Here is a 13,185-nt window from a genome sequence, read left to right on the forward strand (position 1 = left end):
TTGTCTCATCTATTTGTGTATTTGTAAGCATAATAAATAAATTTCATACATACAACAGGTTTTGACAGATCAGTGGTCTGTCTTCTTCAGGTATGATACAAATCCAAACGAAGAGGTTTATGTACAGAAAAAAATGTCTCTAGGAGCTATGGGTAACAGGATATAACAAGATGTTATTATGTGATGACAAAATATTGTGACAGAATTACTACCTATAGGAAGATCAGAGAAAATGGAAGCTAAGTGCATACATTGTGATATTGTCTCAGTTCAAAAATAAAACTACAACATGGGACCTATTGGTCCATCTTGATTGTTCCATCCTCTAAACTAACTTAGAAAACTTAAAACCAGCCCTTATCATTCACATACTTAAAGATTTTGCTTAAACTCGTATAAATTTACTGCCTTTACAACATCTGATGGCACCCCATTCTAAAGGCCAACCATCCTGTTAGAAAAATAAAGCTGTCTTAGCTAAAGATGATTCCTACCCTTATGTTCCCTAGTCCTAATATTCTCAGTGTTCAATATGATGCATCAACACCACTAACTCCCTGTACAATCTTAAACACCTTAACCTCTGTAACTCTTTTTTCTTCTTCCAAGAGATTTCAGCCTCTCCTCATGTGACAACCCCTCCATTCCAGGAACCAACCATTCAAGTAACGTTTCTCCAAACCTTTGCCAACAATTAGATGTCTTGCATAAGGTAAGGAACTTGAGACTGAACACAGTATTCCCAGTGAGGCCTAACCAGTGACCTGCACAATGAAATTGTAACCTCTTTACACTTGTATTCAACACTTCTGAAGACACAACCTAAAATCCTGTTTGCGGTACCACTACCAACTGCTTGGATGGATTTAGAGACTGATAAACAATTACTCTGAGATCCTTTTATTTCATGACACTGTTAAGGTTGTTCTTATCCAAATTATACTTATAATTCAAATTATGATAACCCACATGCATTATCTTGCTTTTATTATAATTAAAACCCATCTACCAGTTGTTTGTCTGACTCAATAAATTATCTAAATAATTTTGTAAATCAGCAAAACCTAATATCATCTATAACTGTAACTAATTTATTGACTACCTATGTCATTAATGTAAATCAAAAAGAGTGGAGGTCCTACCACTGACCCATGAGGTACCTTACTTGTGGCATTAATCCAGCTTGATTGACTACACTTTCCTTTAATAAACCATGTTGACTATTCAGTAAAACTCAAAACTTTGTTAAATGTCTTTGGAAAGCATCTTTCAACCGACTTTCCAAACGTTTTCCCACATCTTGCAAGCTCCTGTCGTGCATGCAAAACAAGTGACCGACTCAGTAATCAATGAACAATCTAATCTAGTCTCAGAACGGCTGGTATGGGTATTAACACTTTTATTGATAAACGGAGAAGAACGTTTCGTTCTTCTGGTTAACGTTATCAAGAACTAATCCAGTTTCTTTTAACTTCCGTTAAAATACTCCTAATACTTTCGCGAAAGTTCTAATCGTGATGTAGAAAACTCCCTCTAGCTAAAAACAATAGAAACATAAAACAACCCGTAACTGTAATAAAAATGTTTGGTGCTCCAAATTCGAATACCGATTATTAGGTCACCCTCTATTCATAAAGTCTGTGTTGAACATCAGTGGTTTGATGAGATATCGAAAATATATTGCAACAAGAAAAACCAATATTTGAGCGTTTTGTTTTTTAGCGCACGCCAGGTAATTGCACATAAAAGTAATTACGAAATACACATTAATCAGTGTTATAAGAATTTGTATAAAGTTTCCAACATGTACCTATGAACTTCGCGATGGATATTTCTAAATTTAACGCATGGAAATTACATATTTAAAATTACGCTGTATAAAAAGGTGTAGATACTGAAATAAGCCATTAATAAAGAGGCGATCTCAACTAAATAGAGTGGACACCAGCCTAACACAGTTCATCGTATTATGTATATTCTGTTTCTTTGAAATTCAATTTACTGTTGTAAGTTTTTATCACTTAATTTAAATAATTTCGATCAGAATAAATGTTTCTATTTGTTTGTTTGTTTGTTTATGAATTTCGCGCAAAGCTACACGAGAGCCATCTGCGTTAGCCGTCCCTAATTTTACAGTGTAAAACTATAGAGAAGGCTGCTAGTCATCACCACCCACCGCCAACTCTTGAACTACTCTTTAACCAACGAATAGCGGAATTTCCCATTATATTTTTTTAAACTCCAATCAGGCCTCGATTCTGTTGGACAGTGTACCGAATACTCAGTTGGTACGCTGAAAAAAATAGTAATAAAAAACTTAAATACCTAATTATTCTCGAGGTAGAGTGAGGGAGGAATGGAGTTCTGAAGCTTTTAAGCACCTCGTGACTCCTGTGGTTAAGAAAAACAAAACTGTATGAACGTGGAGAAACAGGTATATATTTTGAGGAGAATGTTACAAACTGACTATTAATGTTGTCAAATACATTTGTTCTGTAAGATCACAATGTTCCCATGGCCAGGTGGGTTAAGGCATTCGACTCGTAATCTGAGAGTCGCAGGTTCGAATCCTGATCGCCCCAAATTTGCTCGCTCTGTCAGCCGTGGGAGCATTATAACGTGAAGGTCAAAGAGTTTGTAAAAGAGTAGCCCAAGTGTTGGCGGTGGGTGGTGATAACTAGCTGCCTTCCCTCTAGTCTTACACTGCTAAATTAGGGACGGCTGGCACAGATAGCCCTCGAGTATCTTTGTGCGAAATTCAAACAAACAAATACAATGTTCTTTTATTTTTCTAGAGAGATGACCGATAGATTTCAAGCAACTCATACCAGTTCTACACCTAGCGGTACAGAAAGAAAGTATTCGTTTGATGGGAACTCCTTGCGTGGGCACGAGGATAGTTTTTCTGTATTGCAAAAGCTTGGGTTTCATTTGTAAACTCGTTTTTTCTTTCTTCTTTTATGAAGGGGAGAATTTTAGAAAAATGTTCGTGAGCAGACGAGTATGGCCAAACGTATTGTTAAGTATTATATCTCATGTATTTGGACTCAAAGTGAAGAAAAAGTTTGGAAAAATGTATATTCGTTAAAAATCGACTTCTGATCTTTAGTTTAAGCTGTCTGTAAAAACAAAAAAATATGTACAGTATTGTATGTAATTTTATCAGTGTTGCTTTTGTACAGCTTATAAATGGATTAATTGTAAAATACGTCTTTAATTGAAACAATTTTGAATTAAATTAATAGAATAATATTATCAGGTGCCTATTAGCGTTAACTTAGTACCAAAATACTACTGGTATAGCAATGTGTTTCCGGTATATCTTGATGTTGTGTATACCCCCCACCAAATGGATAGAAATTGTTTTTACGTTGGGTTCGTGCATTAAAGTTTACCTGTATAGATTGATGGTAATGGTAACTACGTTTACCAGTAATTTATAATTTTATTGTGTTTTGAATATGTCACTGTTTTAATAAGTCTAAATCCAATATTCATTACAACTGTGGGATTATAATACCCCCTTTTCCTTCTCTAAAAGAAACTGTTTAGAGATTGTTATTGGCTCAATAAACCAACACAATCTACACTTTATCAAAAACTACTTAACTTAATAAATCAGTGAAATTAATTTGATCTTTAGCATAAAACAATGGGTCATTTGCACTATGCTCACTATATGGGTATCCAATCCTGAACTGTAGCGACATAAGACCTCAAACATACCTCTGAGCCACCTGGGGAGAGCACTTGAAATTCATTAATAAAATGATCTTAGGCAGATCATGTTAATGTTGTCCGGTAATTTTCAACTGAAGAAGTTGAGAACTGTTTTTTGTTTTTTTTAAGTGTTAATGGTTTGGTAAAAATAACATCTTTTGCGAGTCCTGACAATTACGCACGTGCCAAGAAAAAAACAATACAGCCATTAGCTTACTTACAGCATAAGTTTTCTATTGTAAACAACTTTCTGTTACGAGGAACTCGTGTATACGATGTGATCAGTGTTTCAGACAGGGTAAGGAGTCAGGGTTGTTTTTATTGTTCGTCATATCCCCCCAGTCCTCACATTTGTACTAAAATGTCCAGTTTAATGTGAACGAAGGTTGTTGTGTTTTTTTTTCTTTTTTATTACCAGTAATAAAGTGATGACCCTTTCGGTAATACGCTTTAAGCTGGTAAAGTGTGATTTAGGTTACGTTGCATCACAATGCGACTGATAAATTTTGAGCGAGATCTTCTTTCCTGTGACTGGACGAATTTACAATAAAGAGAACAGAAGAAGCAAATCGACCACGTATTTCGTATGCTACAGAAGTCAGTAACGAAAGGTTTGTCCGAATTTATTATCGTTCGTATTTTGATATAGTACAATATTTCTATCAGAGACGGCTTCAAATGCCTAGTTTGAGCGTGAAAATGAAACATGTTACACTTGACTATTTGCTCCTGTTAGACTGCTGTTATTTGTAGAGTTATCGAAGTTGTATAATTAAAGTAAATGTAGTCCAGACTTATAATCAAGGCCTAACGGATCTGTTAAAATGCTTTTTTAATGTTTTGAAAACACTGTGCTACTACAAAAGGTAGTTTTATAGCGTCGTATTAATTTCAAATATGTTATTTGTGTGTGGAAACAAACAAAAGCGTACCTGTTATAAAATCAAATATCCTGTTTGTTTCTCTGGAGTTTCTACCTCTTCATTCAAGTAGTACATAACTAGTGTTTGATAAAAAAAACAGTCAGAACCTAGATAAAAACTAATGATCCATTTTTGTTTGTTTATCGATTGTTTAGAAACTCGTTAGATTTTTTCTTCTGGCTTTTTCAGTTAAAAATAACTAAGCACGATAACCTTTTTTTTTTTGGCTTCTTTTAACCAGCACGAACTTTACTAAAAATACTTAAATAGAATTCGAGTTACGTAGAGTCATGAGCTTAAGACTGAAATAAAACATTTAACTACAAAACAAGTTCGATATTAATTATGAAAATTCTTGAATGTAAATAAAGTTTTATAAACTGTCCCGTTTCTAGGGTTAGGAGGTAACCCTAATTATATGTGGTTTACTCTTGCTTTGGATATTAAATTTGAACATTTCTGAATACAAGTTGAACTTTGATAAGTAATATCCTATTTACGATGAACCTCCCAATTTTTAGGGTTAGAATATAAACCCTAACTATATACAGTTTATCTCCACACAAGCCGGATTTAATTTAACTTGTTATTCAGCACACGTAGAGGGTAAATCTTGTTTTTAATCTAGTTTATATGTAATAGTTACAAATTGAAGTGGACTCGAGAATTTACCAAGTAACTAACGCCACCTAACAAAACCTATAATTCATCTCCGTGTCTTTATAGTTTCTATTACAACTGAAACTGCAGTTTTGTTTTAGTTCTCTGTTAATACGTGAAATGTTATGACGCTGTTTTAATATACAATATAATTAAAGTTTGACTGAATGTGACACGTTGTTAGCAATTTTTATGATTTAAGTAAAAGAAAAAAATATATATTGTGCTTTACCTTGAGGTATTTAGCGGTTTCGTTTGCATTTAAAATTACTTATTACCATGAGTAAAATTCTTTTTACGATCTATTTAGAAACCTATTAAAAATCTTTCATCTCTTGCAAACATTGTTGTGCAAATATTGTTAAAGCACCAATAAAAAACAAATAAACTAGTCTCGTCCAGAACGAAGATGCTTGTAGTTCATATAAAGGTTAAACGTTTACATTTCTACCTCTAAACTGCAAAACTTAACGTTGTGCAAAAACTTTCCATTACAGTCTCATTTTGTTTTCTACAACGTCAGAAACACTGAACTGCTAAACAAATTTTTAAAAATATACATTCTGTTCTGATCTTACAATTTTAAACTGTGTACGTTTGGCACCACAGTGTGGTTGTTTTTGTAAGGAAACTCGAAACAAAAATTACCGAATTTTTACAGAAGTAATATTGGTGATTATTTTTATGTCAGTGGGTTTGTACACGTTTTGGCTCGGTGACTGTTTATTTCCATTTTTATTGTGTTGGTCACTGTAAAATATTGTGACGTAACCTTAACGTTATTAGAAACAGCTCGAATGAATGCGATATATCTGTATTTATAACAACGACAAAAAAAAAAAAAACGTATTATATTTATCTTTCAAGTTAATGTGGTATTCAGTGATTTTTACTTCTGACAGACGTAAAGGTTGAAAGTTGTCAAATGTTCACCGAGAAAAGCGCTTATAATGCAGCTTGTGTAACCAGTTTTTGAATAAATTATTGGTACAATGCATGTATCCTGCGTTTCTTTTCCATTATTAACTCTTTTTGTTGTTGTTTGTTGTTGTTTGCCGTTGAAATTTTCTAGTAAACAACTTGATGGATATGGCACTCGATTCGCAACCTGCGGGTCCCAGATTCGAATCCCGTAAACTGAAATGGTTACTCTCTCACCAGTGGGAACCTTATAATGTGACGTGTAATTTTCCTATTCGATCATGATGGTTCGAGAGTTGGCGGTGGGTGATGTTAACTGGCTACCTTTCCCCTAGTATTAAGCTTGAGAGCTGGCACATACAGCTCTTGTCTGGTTTGAGCGAAATTTAATAAAACAAAACAGTTCAACAATGTGTGAATGTTAATATGTGGAAGAGAAAAAACTGTAAAGTTATTTATTTGAAAACGTCGCAATATAATCTATTTTAAATATCAGAAAAAGGGTTCAAATCCCGGTTACACCAAACATGCTCGCCCTCCCAGCCGTTATAATGTGACGGTCAATCCCACTATTCGTTGGTAAAAGAGTAGCCCAAGAGTCGGCGGTGGGTGGTGATGACTAGCTGTCTTCCCTCTAGTCTTACACTGCTAAATTAGGGACGGCTAGCACAGATAGCCCTCGAGTAGCTTTGTGCGAAATTCAAAAACAAACAAAACCTAATAAGAATGTTTGATATACTAAAGTACACTCCTCCAAACCCTGACACTCCTTCAAACCCTGGGGGTTTATTTGAGGACATAAACAACAAATAGTCATAAGATCGGTGCAGAAGCAACAGAAACTTCGATAAGATAAAGACATCTTCTCAAGCAAAAATTGTATAAGATATAAGTTAATAAGCTTTACTATAATGATATACTTAAGCAAAATAGTTGCAGATAAACCTGAAATCCCGGATGTGTATTATATACGTAATATCATAAACGTTGGTTATCAATTTACTAACACTTAAATTGTAATCACAACGTTCCGTTAGGTAACCTATTACTACAGATGGTACCTCATTTACTTAAATCTGAGGTTCTATCCTTTCAGTGACAACGGTGCGTACAGACCACTGAGCAGCTTTGCGCTTAAACAAAACAAAAAAAAACAAAAACAAAAATCAGTAGTTTTGAACACAAACAAAAACGAATTAATATGGAAACCTAGTACGTTACTACTTTCGGTCATATTATATCTGATGATCGTGCACCTTGATAATAATCCTTCAGCATATTTTCCATAAAACAAATTTTCATGTCAAAACAATGCCCTGCAGTCTTTCCATAATCTATCCATTGTACAATAACGACGGTTTCCAGCACCTGTTTCAACAATTCGACTGTAAAAATTTATGAGCTACTAGATTAGTATTTCGTCGTATGGAATAATATAAATACTAGTTTCATTTTCGAGCTGTTTGAGGCATGCTGCAGTTGGAAAGATATTGTTACATATCAGTCCCGAAAGTGGCCACACTACTTACTTACACTACGTTAATCGATGTTAAAATGTAGTTCCGATACATGCATATTCAAACTCATTTTAATGTAACGTACATAACCGACGTATTTACGTGATACGCAATCTTCTCTTCGTATCACGTAAATTGTAGTTTAACGTATTTAATTACGGGGGCTTCGCCCTAACTGCGCTTTTGTCAAGGCAGGTTTTGATATTTTCCACATGTATATTCATCTATTGTTGTTGTTGTTTTGAATTAAGCACAAAGCTACACAATGGGCTATCTGTGCTCTGCCCACCACGGGTATCGAAACCCGGATTTTAGCGTGTAAGTCCGCAGACGTACCGCTGAGCCACTGGGGGGCATATATTCATCTAATATGGCGGATAAGTATCATACGCGTGGAAACAAATAAACCTGAAAAAGTGTTTATAGCACTGCGATAATATAATCATTTAAATATCCAACTTATAATTCTTATAGAAACCACCAGTACTATGTTCGGTCATATTATACCTGATGATCGTGCATCTTGAAAATAATCCTTCAGCATATTTTCCATAAAAAAAATTGTCATGTCAAAACAATGCCCTTCCGCCCTGCAGTCTTTTGATAATCTATCCAGTGTACAAGACAACATGAAACAGAACCAGAGGAAGCTCTTTCATTAGCACTGTAGAGGCCTTAGGAGACGTTACAACATCAGGATATTGAAAGCATTAGCAACCACAAAAAAACCTTCAAAGGCTTGTAATACATCAAAATAAATCGATTTACAAAAACGTAGTTCACATGACAAACAAAATGCTTGAAATACAAGGAAAAAAGAATTTATTCGTTTCAATGGAGTTTATAATTCCAAATGTATATAATCCTGTTTACTTGGTTTTTAACATATATCCTCTTTTTTTTCACTGATATTAATTTTCTTCTTATAACCTATTATCCAAATTTTTGCACCATTACGAAACACTTGCGTTCATTCTTTTAATTGTACTACAAAACCGCGGTTCTCCGACTCGTCAAAAGGGATGATCGTATACAAGTGAATGTAGTCACAAGATGGCGCCACTATGGGCCTAAGTGTGTCTCGAATAATATAGTTTAAAAAAGTCACTAATCTACTGTTCTGTAATGAAAGGCGAGTGCACAAAGAAAGGCTGAGAAATAATAAGTGTGAGATCTTACAGATTCTATTAACTTCGGGCTGTCAATTCCCTGATGATTTGTGTTACGTAGTTGGGTGGGCGAAAGTTAGCTAAAGACACACATTGGGAAAAATTAACAAATCGATATCTGCTTATCCTATTTTCAATATGTACAGCAAGGCTGTTATTACAGTAGCTACAAACTTTACCTACGTCACATGTAGTTAAAACTAAATATTTGCGAAAAAAAAGTTTTTTTGCGGTTTCTTTTGTAGAACTAGATACCTGTAAGTTTGTTTGTTTGTTTTGAGTTTCGCGCAAAGCTACTAGAGTGCTATCTGTGCTAGCCGTCCCTAATTATCAGTGTAACACTAGAGGGAAGGCAGCTAGTCATCACTACCCACCGTCAACTGTTGGGCTACTCTTTTACCAACGAATAGTGGAATTGACCGTCATATAATAACGCCGCCACGGCTGAAAGGGCGAGCATGTTTGGTACGACCGGGATTCGAACCCGCGACCCTCGCATTAGGAGTCGAACGTCTTAACACCCTTGGCCATGCCGGGTCCCATATCACATAAGAAATACGATGGGTTTTTTGTTGTTTTTTTTAAGTGGTATGTAAGTAACCTAACAATTTCGAGACTTATCTGTGTGGAATATCTGTTTTCACTTTTCACTTCGACAACTGTTTCTTTGATGTTACCCAACACCTTTAACACGCCTGGCCATGCCGGGCCCATACCTATAGTTTCAGACGCACTTCAATATAATTTATTAATGTCATTAATATATTTTTAAAGAATGAAAACAACAAAATGGTCGGTTAGTGAGTTACAAAATAATTAAAAATTATTTTACTTACGTCTAATTTACTTTATTTACCTAGTTTTCTAATCATGTTGCTGTCGGTGCAAATCAGATAAAGCAGAGGTCCAAGCATGTTATGGCGTGGACTCGTAATTTGAGGGTCGCAGGTTCGCATCCCGTCGCGCCAAACATGCTCGCCCTCCCAGCCGTGGGGGCGTTATAAGTGACGGTCAATCCCACTATTCGTTGGTAAAAGAGTAGCCCAAGAGTTGGCGGTGGGTGGTGATGACTAGCTTCCTTCCCTCTAGTCTTACACTGCTAAATTAGGGACGGCTAGCACAGATAGCTCTCGAGTAGCTTTGTGCGAAATTCCAAAAAACAAACAGAAACCGCTTCAACTTTTGAACTTACGCAAGAGCAGCGTTTCTCAACGTGGATGGTAGCGCCACCTAGTGTGCGTTTCAAAATGTTTACTTAAATATTTTAATGTTTTGAAAATTTGTTAGAAGGGGGCAAAAGCACTCATTGGTCTGCTATAAGGGTGCTCTAGCGGGGAAACGCTGCACCAGAGAGAAAGCAGGTAGATTACAGAAGCAACAGTCAACTTTTAAGGTTCTCTAATCACATGGAGGATTTGAGTGTTACTCTTATAACGCCACAAGAACTTGAAGTGCAGAATGCGGTTTTACGAAAACGGGATGAAAACTCTGGATCATCGGATTAACTCACAACCGGTCCACGTTCTGTCTTTGGAAATTTGATTTATGTTCTGACTGTCCCAACTCATGACTTTCTTTTTCTCGTTAAACTTACCTATCAGTTTGTTTGTTTGTTTTGAATTTCGCGCAAAGCTACTCGAGGTCTATCTGCGCTAGCCGTTCTTAATTTAGCAGTGTAAGACTAGAGGGAAGGCAGCTAGTCCTCACCACCCACCGCCAACACTTGGGCTACTCTTTTACCAACGAATAGTGGGATTGACCGTCAAATTATAACGCCCCCACGGCTGAAAAGGCGAACATGGATTCGAACCTGTGACCGTCGGATTACGAGTGGAACGCCTTAACACGCTTGGCCACATAAATTAGGATTTCAACAACTCTTACAGTTTTATTCTATGTCGCTGGTGGACGAAGCCTTTCGATCATCATTGGAAATTGCATGCAAATCTGATGCCTGTTAAACAAAACAATGAACATCTTGAATGTCGTAGACTGGAAGGCACGACGACTTGTGGCTTGTAGCGAAAAACCTCGTCGGCAGCGCTACATACAATAGATTTTGTTTGTTTGTTTTGGAATTTCGCACAAAGCTACTCGAGGTCTATCTGCGCTATCCGTCCTTAATTTAGCAATGTAAGACTCGAGGGAAGGCAGCTAGTCATCACCACCCACCGCCAGCTCTTGGGCTACTCTTTTACCAACGAATAGTGGGATTGACCGTCACATTATAACGCCCCCACGGCTGAAAGGGCAAACATGGATTCGAACCCGCGACCGTCGGATTACGAGTGGAACACCTTAACACGCTTGGCCATGCCGGGCCTCTTACCTATCAGAATCATAACAGAAGTCTTAGTTCACCATCGATGTGCTGAATAAATAAAATGATTTCGAAAATGTTTGCTATGCACTGGTAAAGGTATAGCAAAACAGTTGTTTTCGTGGTGTAAACTCACACAATACTCTATTCGGTGGATCAGTAATAAGCCTTCAAACAAAACCAGCTGAAACCCATTATTTGGTTTCCTTATTAACAGCCCTAGCCCCTACCCTAAGCGGCAGTTCTCACGGCTTACAATGCTAAAAATCGATACTTGAGGTGGGTACAGCACAGATAGATGGCCCATTGCGCAGCTTTGTTTACTACATCGCAGAGGATCGAACCTCGGATTTTAGAGCAAAAGGTAAACTTGGGTTGATAAAATTATTTTGATGACAACGATGCATTAACAAAGATTAAATATTTTTATTCTCTCTCTGTCTCGCCCGGTGGTCCACTGGATACAGTGATGGTTTATAACGCTAAAATACCGACTTCGATTCCTGTCGTGGGCAGAGCATAGCGTAGGTTCATGCTTAAGAAAGTAACTAAACCTGCTGGCCTCTTGTGAGCGATATTTCCGTACAGTGTTTGCGTAAGATATCTGGGTGTTTTCTTAGAGCAAAGCCATATTAGGCTATCTGTTGAGTACATCGAGGGGAATCAAACCCCTGATTTTAGCGTTGTAAGTCCGTAGACGTACCACTGTTCTAGCGGAGGTTACCGCAAGATATATTTAGTTCGAATGGATTAAACACACGCAAGGTCAGGTATATCTTTAAAAACTTGCAACACTAAAATTCAGGATTCGATTACCCCGGACGACTCTTCGTTTCCTCTTTCCGATCTATTTAAAATCTGTCAAGTGTGGTCACGCCCATTTTTGATGACAACTGAATATTTATCGAGTTCTACAGGTCACGAGGTCCATCAGGTATCTCGTGCGCCGCAGTTTGCCTTATTTCAATTTTAGCATGCTCATTAGTACAGTGGTATACGTATTTAATTAAGTTTCTCGTGTCTCTGTAGCTTTCCTTCTATCTCTGTGGTATTCTGTTTCAAAGAGCTGCGAGGCTGAGCGTTACGTAAAGTACACGACACCATTTAGGAATGCAATCTGTTGTATCCAGGTGTTATCTACTTAAGTATTGAGTCATCTATTTTAATAACTGCTGCTTATCTGTGACATACAAGTATCAGATGGTTCATAAGGTTATTGAATCCTACGATAGCACACGAAAAAGACTGCGCATGCGCATTGCAAAATTACCTCCTTTAAGTCGTGATAACTTGAAACACATTCGACTGAGTAAGTTTACCTAATCACTGAAAACAACACACAATTTCTCAGATTAAATCTATGATACATAACTCTATATAACACAAATTTTTACTTTTTCTTGTTCCTGAGAAGAAAGTGTTATTTCCCAATTGCTTATGAAAAGACCTGTTTTTCTCTTCAAACTTTGCTTTTGTCACCTGCGTAATGAAATTTTCAAATTTATCCATTTTCCAGAACCTTTCAAGTAGATTCAGTGCTGAGTAGCTGATAGAAAATTTTCTCGAACTCACAAAAATTTTCTAGAATGTTGTAAAACTTACGATAATTTTCAAACACCTTTCAGAATTTTCCTGAACTTTCCATAGTAATATATATACAGGAGCTCACCAATCACTACTTCAGTTTAGTTCTAGCTGCCTAAGTGAACACACAGACCTATCTGATTTTATCAAAGATGACATCAAGAAGTTGCAAGCATTCTCCAGATGCATTCTGTTATGAGTGTGGCCAATTTATCAAGACAAGAACGACAAAGTACTCTGTGACAACATCTGCTAAAATGTGTGAAGCCTACAAGGCATATTTAGGCATGCCTTGTATCCGGTCTGTGTGAGGCAACTGGAATTGCCTGTAACCCGCACGAGTGGAGCCTCTTCACTGATAGCTCATCCAG

At 36.7% G+C, this 13,185-nt stretch overlaps 2 protein-coding genes across 5 annotated transcripts in view; both read left to right on the forward strand.

Moving 5' to 3' along the window:
* LOC143246978 (uncharacterized) overlaps positions 1 to 6,304 on the forward strand; it is a 136,852-nt gene extending 130,548 nt beyond the window's left edge. For all 4 annotated transcript variants that reach the window (XM_076494252.1, XM_076494256.1, XM_076494251.1 and 1 more), the window contains one exon: positions 2,796 to 6,304. In XM_076494252.1, coding sequence (XP_076350367.1) covers positions 2,796 to 2,803 — 8 coding nt within the window. In that variant the 3' untranslated portion in view covers positions 2,804 to 6,304. The remainder of the gene's footprint in view (positions 1 to 2,795) is intronic.
* The window catches only part of LOC143246977 (uncharacterized), a 69,315-nt gene continuing 60,088 nt past the window's right edge, over positions 3,959 to 13,185 (forward strand). The window contains exon 1 of the mRNA XM_076494248.1: positions 3,959 to 4,331. The gene's annotated coding sequence lies outside the window, so the exon portion shown is untranslated. The remainder of the gene's footprint in view (positions 4,332 to 13,185) is intronic.

This window comes from Tachypleus tridentatus, chromosome 3, assembly GCF_004210375.1.
Source record: "Tachypleus tridentatus isolate NWPU-2018 chromosome 3, ASM421037v1, whole genome shotgun sequence".
NCBI classification, from domain to species: domain Eukaryota; kingdom Metazoa; phylum Arthropoda; class Merostomata; order Xiphosura; family Limulidae; genus Tachypleus; species Tachypleus tridentatus.